Raw genomic sequence first — 12,855 nt, forward strand, 5'->3', positions numbered from 1 at the left:
ACACACACACAGACAGACAGACAGACAGACAGACAGATAGATAGAGCACAATTATTTGTTGCTCTTTTCTATTAAATGTGTATTTTTAAAAAAATATTTGCATTCATTTAAAATAATTAGCGATTTTGCAGCTAAATGTGTATGTTGTAGGCCTATTAGTTTTTCTCAGACTGCAGTGACGCTGTCACGCGTCTTCCGCCTGGTGGTGCTCAGCTGCACACGGCAGCGCTTGAGTGTGAGTCCATCCTCCGGTTGAACTTTTTCCTCCACATTCAGTAATCTGACACCGACACTAACCCCAAAAAGCAGAGGATGGATTCCCAACTTCATTCGCAAAAATAGCTCAGCCAGAGCAGGCGAGAAAACACGACCGAGCGGGGGGCGAACATCTGAACGCGTGTGCTCGCGTGCATCGATCTGTGAAGTGACTTTAGTTTTTGTTTAAATGTTGACTAAAAAGTTTTTATCTAAAGAGGCGGATGGGTGACGACCATTCTCGGCGCTTCCATGTGAGGAGACGATGAAGAATTACAGCAGCAGTCCCCGTCTAAACAATCACAGCGCGAGTCACAGCACGGATCGGAACAGCAGGAAGAGATTCTGGTTCTTGGCTCTCGGGCTTCGCTTCTCTCTGCGCGATTATGGTTTCTGCATGGCCACACTGCTGCTCTTCTGTCTCGGCTCACTGTTTTACCAGCTGAACGGAGGACCCCCTAAAGTTCTGCTGGAGATCAGGCAGTATCTCGGTAAGATTCGCTTTCCCCGTGTGTTTGGAGACTTGTACCGACTGCTGTCTCGTCACGGCATCAAAGTGTCCAACATTTCCGTTGTGTGTAGCCGAGGCAGATGTTGAATTTGTCTGAGGTTTCTGCGCGTTTTCTTGTTTAGGCGTGTTTGGACAGGTTTGCTTTTTTGCGTCCTCACCTTTACGCAAACGAAAACGTCTGAGATCAGACAGGTTTGGGTTGTGAGGCTGTTGGGGGATATTTACATATCCGAAGAGTTAGTTTAAAGAGACAGTTTACTTAAGTCGTCTTAGACTCACCCTCACAAACCTGTTACAAACCTGTGTGATGAAAACCACAGTGGGATGTTTGGCGGACAGTCTCAGTCACCATTCACTTTAGATGCATCTTTTTTTCCCCCACCAAATGAAAGTGAATGGGGACTGGGCGAAGTCATGCCGTTTTGGAACAACAAAAGCTTGTGTAGTAGCTACATGATGACATAATTTTCATTCTTGATGAACAATGCCTTTAACTTATAATATAGAATGAAGAACTGTTTGTTTTTCTTATTCAGTCTTTATGCATTTGTCTTTTTTGTTTAATTATTGTTGAAATGTTTGTAATAGGCAGGTTAATGCCATGTTCCATTGGGACAAAGAAAAAAACAATCACTGGTGTAAAGTGTGAGAATTTGCAGAAGGGCTGTGAGAGCAAGAGAGATGCAGAGCACATGGGTCATCGTGTGCTGTCATAAAGAGCAGTCTGTGTCATTGTGTTGCTATGAATGTTATTGAAAATAACATTACCATGAGCAGTCAAGCTTTCATTCTGCTAGTGTGTTTTTGAAAGAGGCCAGTGCTCTTCTTAATCATTTTAATGATGTAATGTGCACATGGATCAGCCGTCTATACTTACCTTCAATTCATCTATAATCTGTCAGGTCATCTTAACACTATAAAGGCTACTGTATCATATTTGACACACAGATTTCTTAGGCCTTTTTGTCAAAATTATCAAATCTTTGATGAAAAAAACTCTTTCAAACAATCTTGCAACTTGCAACAGTTAAAACTAAAGAGCTGTAGTGAAAGAGCTATACTTAAAACTAAAGAGCTATAGACATATTATTGGGATTTATAGGGTGTCAACTGATATTATGCATTTAATGCAAGTAGAAAATTCTGACTAGTAGCCTATTTCATATGTCAGACTTTACAGGGTTAAGTTTCCATAGATGGAAAGATGGAAACCAGTCAGTTATTGTCTGAACAGTGAACCAAAATTACAACTTATTGGAACGGGAAGTTCAACCAAAACCGAACATTGTCATCATTTACTCCCCCCTCATGGTATTTCTGCCTAACATCTCCTTTTTTGTGTGCCACAGATTAAAAGAAAATCATACATTGTTGTAACAGCAAGAGAGTCAGTATATGATGGCTACATTTTAATTTTTAAAGGTGAACTATTTCTTTAAACAAATACAGTGATGCATTCTTGAGGTACACTTCAGCTTTTTCCAAGTGGCTGTTAAGTGGGTTCTTAACCACTTTCATCTGTCATCTGCTCAAGCCTCACCCTTTACCATCAACACCTTCACCAGGAGCACCCATGGTTGCCAGTCAGCTCTTAAACTCCCCAAAACACAGTACATAGATCCAGTCTTGTCCACAGCAGTAGCTTTGTAATGTTATGGCCACATGTGCATGTAGAGAGATCTGAATTCCTTATTTCAGCATATTTTAAACCTCAGTCTACATTCCTGAATCAAGTTAAATGGGGGACAACAGCGGACTTCCTTACTGCCAGAGCAGAAAATCTAACTGTTGACATGTCATTGGCATTGTGCGTATATACATGGCGAATTTTTTGCAGAGTAGATGTTCTGGATGTATTGTGGGAAATGATTGAACAAATGTGACCCTGGACCACAAAACTAGTCATAAGGGTCAATTTTTCGAAATTGAGATTTATACATCATCTGAAAGCTGAATAAATAAGCTTTCCATTGATGTATGGTTTGTTAGGATAGGACAAACCCTCCTTTTTTTTTTTTTGGCTGAGATACAACTATTTGAAAATCTGGAATCTGAGGGTGCAAAAAAATCTAAATATTGAGAAAATTGGCTTTAAAGTTGTCCAAATGAAGTTCTTAGCAATGCATATTACTAATCAAAAATTAAGTTTTGATATATTTACAGTAGGAAATTTACAAAATATCTTCATGGAACATGATCTTTACTTAATGTCCTAATGATTTTTGGCATAAAAGAAAAATCAATCATTTTGACCCATACAATGTATTTTTGGCTATTGCTACAAATATACCCCAGCGACTTAAGACTGGTTTTGTTGTCCAGGGTCACAAATGAGCTATGGCCAGCCAGGGATGTGCTGCGCTCATAAAGCCAGGCAAAGGAAAACAGTTATTCTCTGCAGGAGAGTACACAGAGTAATATTTGTTTTGGCCACAGAAACACACTCTCTCTTCAATCTTCAATTTCAGTGTTTCATTATGGTATTGCCAGAGCATTTGCAGCTGCATAGAACGAGAAATTATTATCAAATAGTTAAAAAAAACAGTGCAAAAAATCGAGTAATATTAACAAATAAAAAATTGATAGTGCAAAATAAGCTAAAATATAATGAAATAAAGCAAAAGTGGGTAAAGACGTAATATTGCTTGAACAAGTCATTAAGAAAGAATGAAGAATAAGACTAATTGTGCCAAAAACAGTAATAATGAGCTTGTGTTTAGTGATGGAGACACAGACTCCAGTCAGATCACTCACTGACCCTCATACTGTGACAGGCTCATGCTGGCACAGTCCTTATTAGTGTTCCCCTCATAAGACACAGTTTCATTGTTTAGTACATTATTAAATGTGTGGTGCATCAGTGTATCTAATTTCATGATCAACTTTCCCGGATATCTGTGTATTTTGTCAGAAAGCGCAGTTCTGTCTTGGGTTTGGTTTGATGGCAGTGTGGACACAGTTTGTCTACATGTCTCTTATGCTCACACAGTCTGCATTTATTTGTTCAAAATGACAGTAAAAACAGTTATATTATGGACTATTATTACTATACCTTTTTTCACTTTAATATATTTTAAAATGTATTTGTTCTCGAAAAGGCTGAATTTTCAGCTTATTATCAAAGTTGTTGCTTAATATTTCAAAAGAACAGCAATTGTTTGAAATAGAAATCTTTTGAAACATTATACATGTCTTTACTTTTACTTTTGATAAATGTAATGCATCCTTGCTGAATAAAATTTTGTAATTTCTTCAAAAAATAATGTAATGACCCCAAACTTTTGAATGGTGGTGTAATTGGTTTTTGTTGTGTTTGTAATTTGTTTGACAGTATTGTTCTGGTCCAGAGTGTCAGGGTGATGGTGCTTAGTAGGTGTTAGTGAAATATCAGGACATTTCAGGACTTAAACTCCAGACCAGAGAGAGAGAGGGGACTGGTATGCAGTGTATTAGTGGGGGTCACTGAGTCTCGCTCTCTCACTTTTGAAGCAGGAGGATGAGCATCTGTCCTGTTTACTTTAAGAGAAAGTGTTACTTTTGGCTGGGCTGTGATTCGGTGTGTGTACACTAAGCGAACACGCGTGTGTTAAGTCACTCTCTTGGACGGTGCTCAAGTGCAGTGCTGTTATGTAGCTCGACTAGTGTGAGGAAGTTCAAGATGGTAATATGTCTTTCCACTCCAGTGGTACACCTTTACCTTTCAACTAGTTTTCACTTGTTGTTCATGATCTGTGGTTTTCAGATCAGAAGTTGAAGTTTAGTGTTTGTGCATGTGTTTATACACTACAGTTAGGGCTGCACGATAAATCGCATGCGATATTTAAATCGCATGCGATTTATCGTGCAGCCCTAACTACAGTACTGTTTGGGGTAATATGTTTATTTCTTTTTTTTTTTCCAAGATATGAATACTTTTATTCAGCAAGGATTGGCAAATGTGTCTTGAGCACCAGTCACCATATTAGATTGATTACTGAAGGATAATGTGACACTGAAGACTGCAGTAATGAGTGCTGAAAATTGAGCGTCAGAACTGAATTGCGTTTTAAATATTAAAAAAGTTATTTTAAATTAAAAATAATACTATTTCACAATATTACTGTTTGTACTGTCTATCTGATCAAATAAATACAGCTTTGGTGAGCATAAGAGACTTCTTTAAAAAAAAAAAAAAAAAGTACGAGCCTAAAACCTTTGAACGGTAGTGTAGACTGACTAGAATCATTGGAATGTTTTGGCAAACTGAAAGAGGGACAATCTTTGCTGTTATGCTCGTAAAAGGTGGACGTGAGTCTCATGTGTTTGTGTTGCTGTCTGAGGACTGTTTATGACAGATTGTGCAGATTGGGCGATTCTTTGTGACTAATAGAGGGTCATAGAAACACTGGGTGTCTTTGTGCTATTAATCATAATTTGTTATGTTGCCTTGACTTTCAGACCTTCTTGGACTATAAAATCACACACATACACACTAAAATACTACTACTGAGAGGTTTTTATGATTGAATTATACAGCCAATTTGCAGAACTATCTCTGGTTAATATGGATTAGAGTGGAATATTAGAAGGCCACAGACACACGCGTAAACACTCTTCAAGAGATGAACTTGATCTTCATTGATTTATTGTATGTAAGCCATCCTGCTCGTAAAGATCTCCACTCCTGAACAGTTTGAACTATAGACCCTTAGCACTTATATGACCATTAAGGTGGGAGAAACTCAAAAGAGATGAATTGAAATGCTTCTGTCTGTCAGAGCCATGACAATGGCTAACAATGAGCTCAAATGGTCATCTATGGATCTTCTATTTCTAAACTCATGGACTTATGGGAGCTGACTGGATTATGAAAAATAAGACAGATTGAATGCAAAATTGCTAAAATGTTTTTTTTTAAATTGGTTTACAAACATGCCATCTAATATCTTGCATGGCCAAAGTATCCACAATGTAAGTTTTTTTCTCAACCCTTATTCAATTGAATGTCTCTCTTTCTGAATGTGTCCACTGTTCAAGAGCATGCCTTGACCGATTTACTGGACCCATTTAGAGGGGAAAAAAAACTAAATGAGACAAAGCTATAGGAGCAGCACGTTAAGAGTTTAGCCAGATGCATATGACAGTCACATTGGAACAAGCTGCTGTATGCACTGACGTAAACTCTGCACACATTGATCTCAAACAGAATCCCCATAGAAACACCTTTGCTTCACAGTCTTTGCTGTTCATAATCACATTCATAAGAAGTGTTAGCAATGTTATATAAAAGTAGACGCACAAACAAGCGTGTAATCCTCATTTAGATGTCAGTCTCTGCCGAGCTTCACTAATGTACGTGTGATTTTTGGCAGGTCCAATCTTTGCGTGCTTATGCGGCCTGCTTTCTGCGCCCAGCTAAAGAAACGAGGGATTGATTAAAATTTTTATTTCATTTATTCATCTTACTCTCCCCTGGCTGACAGATTTACACGGTGACTCTCTTAAACTCGCAGGCCAACTCCTCCAGAGTGGCGCAGATGGGAGCTTTTGCAGAAGGAAATGAGTCCGCTGAGCTGTCAGTCATATTTTGCTGGGCATTTAATGTAAACAGTGTAAGTTGTTGGTGGGCGTACGGTTGTCAGATTGCCGACTTGTTTATTGAGTATTAAAATCCCACATTACTAAATAGTATCCTATAAGAGTGGAAAAACAGAGGGGTTTATTGACTCTGAAAGGACTGGACAGCAGACAATGTGGATCTATGATTTGATATTTGAACTTTCAGTGAAATATGTGCATAGACAGAGGGAGGCTTGCTTGCCGAAGTGGTTTCCTGAATGTTTGACTTGGACAAATAGCCTTTGTAAGATCAGAGCTCCATCATTTTCTCGCTGTTTCATATACACTGGCTTCTTTCTTTTTCTTTATATAGGCTATTCTTTTATGTATGAAATGTGTAAATGTAATAATATTCTGTGTGAAAGCTATATTCATATAGGCTCATTTAGTGCATTTGGTTTCGAACAAAGCCAAAAGTGAATTTTTGCCAAAAATGTACCTATAATGTACGATTCACGATAGTTTCCAGCTGAAATGACCACTAGTGGTGGTAAAACACCAACAACTTGTATTCCTTTTCAAGCAAATTATGATTATTTACAGGGGCAAATAATTGATGAATAAATACTTATTTTCATGTGGTTGGTTACTTGCAAATTACTGTTGTGACCTCTTGCACCATAGTGCATGATTTGTAAGGTAGTACATTTTGAGATTTGCGTTGCATAACCAGCTCCATATTTAGGCTATGGCTTTTCTGATGTAGTAAACTTGCTTGATGATAGCTCACCTACAGCATTGCACTTGTGATATAGAATGCTCAGGTACGAGTCAGATGAACCATTTGACTTGATAAATGAGCTTGAAGAAGCAAAAGGCTTGTAGAAGCAAGCTAAAATGATATTGCAAATGCGTTTTTATCAGACGTTTGCATTTGTTAACACTCAGTTAGATTTAGTGTAGGTGATTTTTAAATGCAATAGAGTTGTGCCTTTTAGCGCCACTTGGCATTTAATTTCTGAAGTGGTGCAAAAAGTACAACAGCCAATTTAATAAAGCACTGACAAATTCACGCCCATCTGTTTCAAACTGAATGCACTTTTTAGAGCAGATCACTGGACATTTCGATTTGAAAGAGCTGTGAAACTTGCAAGAGGGAAAGTAATATCATTTTGCAGAAATGTTGCCACAAGCACTTTTTTCCAATTTGGATTGAGTCTGAGTTGGACAGCATGGAAATGTAATGCAGATCCTACACGTATCAGCTGAAGTATGTGTCTGTCCCTTTTAAAAAAAAAAATTTAAAAAAAAAGCCCCATCTCACTTAACTTAATCTTAGTCTAATACCTTTTAGTTATTGAACTAATTTTGTAATTTCACAGTTTGAGAAAGAGGATAAATGTTACAGACCGCAACTGCAAACATAAATTAAACAATAGGCCTACTTTTTGTTTGCAGTTTTGGTTTGGACCATTTATCCTGTTTCCCACACTACAGAATTCCAAAATTAGTTCAATTACAGCACCTAATGATTAATAAAACCCCAAAGTCATTAAAGATTTATTCTCCAAGTCAAATACAGAATTGTTTCAGATGAAAGCAGCTACACCCCAATTTCTCTGTACTGGAAACTTTTTCCTGTTATTATACTCTACTCTTGACTATTCAATGGCAAAACTGTCCACATTGAACATCAATTCTAGCCATTAGTGATCTTAAGTCAAATTTGGAAAATGTGATGAAATATGTATCACAGTGACTCATTGACGACACTTGAAACAGAAGGAGCAGTGTTGTTATTCTGTACACCTCTCTTTGGTATGTCTTTTGGAGCTCAGCTCAAGTGCTCCTGTTACTCCTGCCGTTGCTGTGTTGAGTTCGGAGAGGACAGTCACATATTTTGGCAGTGGTCTGTCAGTGAGGATCTTTTGGGTGAGGGGGATATGCTAGGTGTGGTATTTCACATCTGCACAGACTCCTTCTCTGAGAAGAACATCTCGCAAATCTGTAAAAACACATTTCAAACTGTGATTCTCTCACTCGAACCAGATGTTGAGGAAGTTGCATTAGAGTTAATGATAATAATGCATTAGATTTTAAGGTAGCCAGATCGCCACCGTGTTTTGAACTAAGAAGCTTGTGCCTTTTTCCCAACTGTTTTCCTTGCAAAAGGTTGATGAGGGCATAGCTGGCATCTGCGCAAACGTGTAGGTGGCTCAGTCAGTGATACTCTGGGTGGGGCACATTTACCAGTGCCATTAACACACCAATTGAAGAGCATTCCTGAAAACTTGCTTGTTTGAAGTGGAAATTCATTCCTTACGTCCCTTGTCATTCCTGGCCCCCAGGAACCTAAGATCCTTTTTGTGTTGTGTGTCATCTGTTTCTTGTCAGCGGTTTTCTCTTCAGTGATTTTCTATTTTTCTTTGAGGGGCATTTAGATTTTAAGTACCAAATTTTACAGTTTGGACTGAGTTGTTGATCTCCTCGATGCAATCCTGAATCTCTTCTACCACAAGATGGAGAACATTCCAGAAGTTATGTCATCCTCAGATCTTTCCAGCTTTATCCTGAGAACATAATCCATAAACTGCCCTCCAACAAGTGTTTCCATTTGAGCTCGTCTTTCTTTGTTAATGCTATTTAAGGGAGCCAGAAAAAGGTGTTTTATGATAGCCATCTTCAGATAGGTCTAATTGCTCAGTAAAATGGTTATGAAGATGAAGTGCTCTGGCAGATCTCTATATCTTGTTTGTAAGGGCCATCTGCCCTGCTTTACAGTTTGCAAGCCAGCTCTGTTTTACTAATTCACTGCTTGTGAAAGAACAGAAGTACCCGCTCTAAAATAGTAACCTTAAATATATGCTGGGTAGATAGGGCAGCCATGCCCGACTCTTTGTGTGTAACCGCTCTGCGCTTCTTGGGCTATGTGTATGTGTCCATGTCGTGTGTGCACGCCGCTGAGCTTTCATGTTTTATGTAGGCCAAGATATGTAAGTGGCAAGTTGGTTGTTTTCAATTTTTCCATTTTTCCACAGTGCCAGCTTATGTATGTTCAAAGTCATTTGGTTCAATCTTTGCCGTCACTTCCTGCATGCCATGTGTTCTCCTTATTCACTGATTCTCAGTTGTTATGCCTTTTCTGTTCTGATAGGTTCACAGACAGCTAGGTAAAAACAATACTGAATGCAAATAATGAAGTTATATTTAATAATACATCATTATTATTTAAAATGAGAAGAAAACACTTACCATATATTTTACTGCTGATGTCTAAGGTGTCCAAAGAAGTCGGACCTTAGCTCACCAAGGCTGCATTTATTTAAACAAAAATGCAGTAAAAAGAGTAATATTGTGAAATGTTATTACAATTTAAAATAACCATTTAAAATGTAATTTATTCCCGTGATGGCAAAGCTAAATATACTGATATGGTGCTCAACAGTTGATTAATATTTTTGTGGAAACTGTGATACATTTTTTCAGGATTCTTTGATGAAAGTTTGAAAAAGCATTTTTTTGGAATAGACATTTTTTGTAACATAAATGTCTTTACTGTTTGATTGATTATTCTGAACTATTTAATGAGTCCCTGCGGGATAATTTATTTTAATTTCTTAGAAAATAAAAAACCTCATGCTTGTTGTTGGCCTTTAAAGAGTCTACATCAGCTGCATCAGCTGTAAACCTTGGCATCTGTCATTACTTTTAACAACATGTCTGTGAAAGTCCTTGGGTTTCGTCAGTGGCTATTTCCAGCAGCTTGCAAGGGACGGCACAGTTAACATTGTTCATATAGAGTACAGGGGTTGGACATCTAGCACAATAGGGAAAGGCATGGCATTGCAGCTCAAACCACCACTGATCCACCCCCGTGCTTTACTCTGGGCACGCAGCCGTCCGAGTTGTAAGCCTCTTTAATGCTTCTACACAAAATAACTCTCCCGGATGTGGGAAAGTGAAGGTGGACTCATCAGAGAACAATACATATTTCATATTGTCCCAGATTTGTGCTGCTGGCATCACCGAAACCAACATTTGGCATAAGTGACCAAAAGTTTGGCTATAACAGCCCGACCAGGAATATTGGCCCTGTGTAGCTCCCGATGAACAGGTTTGTCTAAATTTCAGAAATAAAATGTTGATTTGCATTAAAAACAAATATGCAATTAACATTTCTGTTCTTATTTAAAATACTTTGGTTTAAAATGATGATCATAGATTTATAGGTGACATCCACTTTCATTCTTTGAAAGAGTATGTGCCTTATAAGATGACTTGGGGATAAACAGCATTGCTGTATATATTTGCACATTAATTTCATATTGAGCAATATTGATTACGTGGAACATTTACTACAGCAGATGCAGATTATTAAACAACACCACAAAATATCTTACATCTTATCAAGGATAATCTTGCTTTCTTCACACATTTACGAGCTCAAGTTGCACAAGCCTGCATGATTGTTTTGCTATCAGGAAACTGTTTTTATGTGCTAGTAGTGAGTGTCAGTGCAAATTCAGTGTGAATGTCTTTTACCTCTGAATCCTTTGTGTTCCTCATTTAATGAATCTGAAATCACTTCTCTAGCATGCTTTGAAGTATCACTGCTCACCTCATCTTTCCATGTCACTGCACTTAGGTCATGCAGTAGAGCTGTGTAGTTTGTAGTCCTAAAACCCTTTCAGTAAGGAATTATAAAAATATTTCTTCTCTGTGGTTAACATTATTTAAAGTGACTTGCCTTTGTTCTGCAAAACAAGTAGGCTATATTGTTCTGCAAAACGAGTATACGAGTATATATACTGTAGTCATACCTCAAACATGAATGTCGAAGCCACTGTGGTGTGTTAAAAATGTAAGTTGCTATCGAGTTACATGAGGGCTACAGTGGCTGCCCGATTCGTGAAGCACATAAACTTACATACTTTCACTTATTTTTAACCACAGACTATATTTTACCCATAAATCAAAATCAGTTTTTTTTTCTGAAAACCCATTAAAAGTTCTAGAGGGACTCCATGATGAATTAACATCCTAACAAACTGACATTTGAGTGACTGAACAGCTCTATTAATTTCATCTCGTAGCAATTACACTAAGCTTTAAGAAACACTTTATCCTAAATTGAAAATTGAGTCATTACAATACATTAAATCTGTATGATTTTCTTTATTTTGTTATGAACAATAATAGTTTTCTGTCTGTTTCCCACTTGAAACTAGACTTCAGAAGACTTTGAATACAGCATATAGCACAAGTGATACTGATCACTTTTATGACACCTTTGTGGTGTTTTGTACTTTTGGGGGGGCTTATCAACTTGCCTTTCACTTTTAATGTATAAGAATGAGCTTCATCATGTTTGATCTGTCATGAGGCTGTGTGTACTGTATATGCATTAACCATTGGGCTAGGCGGGGCTGAAGCCCCGGGCCCCGTGATTGGCTGTGGAGTAGATTGACGGACATCGGTAGCGCCGATCGCCAAAGCCCCACCACGCCCCTCACTTTTTAGCGCTATTATTTAGTGGAGTTTTTCCGTAAATTCCATGCATTACCATTAGAGATTCAAATGTCACATTTGAGTTTGGTTTACCAATCAAATGCATTTATTATATATTTTACTTTTGAACGAACTGTGCACGTAGCCTATCTATCAGGTGATCGCTGCGCCTAATGTCTGCATTTACCTCTCTTCACTTCATTCTGGTGTAATCTAGAAATGGTCATGCAAAGAACAATCTTCGGTAAGTAAAAATGTCAACTATTTTAAAAAAATTGTGAGAGAGAAAAATGAGAAGAGAGGGGAAAACATGAGTTAGTCACTATAATCCACAGCTAGTTCATTTTACTAAAGCTGATGATGGAATGGGAGTTGTGGAACCGCAAATGGACCGGACACATGGAGCAGATAAAATCACAGCATCATCGTTCCCACAGATTTTAGGTTAGTTTGATTATTAACTTGATAGATGTATATTTCTTTTTGTGTTTGAACAAACTAGAATATAGGCCTACTTGCCTAGTATATTCGCTTATGGGTTGAGAAATTCATTTTGCGCGTCATGATGTAAGCTTTTCATTTAAACGCATTTTAAGCATTTTGGTTTAAAAACTAATTTAATTGTTCAGGGACATTAAGCAGTGGGGCAGAATTTATTTTGGCAAATGCGCTCGTTATGACGGTTTCTGATATGTCATACTGAACCTGATTCATACTGAACCTGTATGAATTTCTTTGTTCTCCTCAACATAAAAGAAGATATTTTTTTTTTAGATATTGGAATTGGTAACAAGAATTATGAAACTGCAATGCATCAAACATTTTGATTGGATAAAAATACTATTTTAAGCTATATATATCATTATTGTGATGGGGGGCCCTACAGTAAGTCATAGCCCCGGGGCCCAGTGAGGTCTTAATGCAGCCCTGTGTAGTGATCGACCGATATAGATATTTTATAACCGATACCGATATCAATTATTTGCATGTTTATGTGCCCGATAACCGATATGCAGAACCGATATTTATTTACTGTTATAAAG

General features: G+C 37.7%; 1 protein-coding gene across 1 annotated transcript in view; it reads left to right on the top strand.

Moving 5' to 3' along the window:
* Positions 1-144: 144 nt before the first annotated feature.
* Positions 145-12,855, top strand: part of LOC107732646 (uronyl 2-sulfotransferase-like) — a 52,437-nt gene continuing 39,726 nt past the window's right edge. The window contains exon 1 of the mRNA XM_016544048.1: positions 145-746. Coding sequence (XP_016399534.1) covers positions 521-746 — 226 coding nt within the window. The 5' untranslated portion in view covers positions 145-520. The remainder of the gene's footprint in view (positions 747-12,855) is intronic.

Source organism: Sinocyclocheilus rhinocerous, unplaced genomic scaffold (assembly GCF_001515625.1).
Source record: "Sinocyclocheilus rhinocerous isolate Xijiao unplaced genomic scaffold, SAMN03320098_v1.1 scaffold1542, whole genome shotgun sequence".
Lineage (NCBI taxonomy): Eukaryota > Metazoa > Chordata > Actinopteri > Cypriniformes > Cyprinidae > Sinocyclocheilus > Sinocyclocheilus rhinocerous.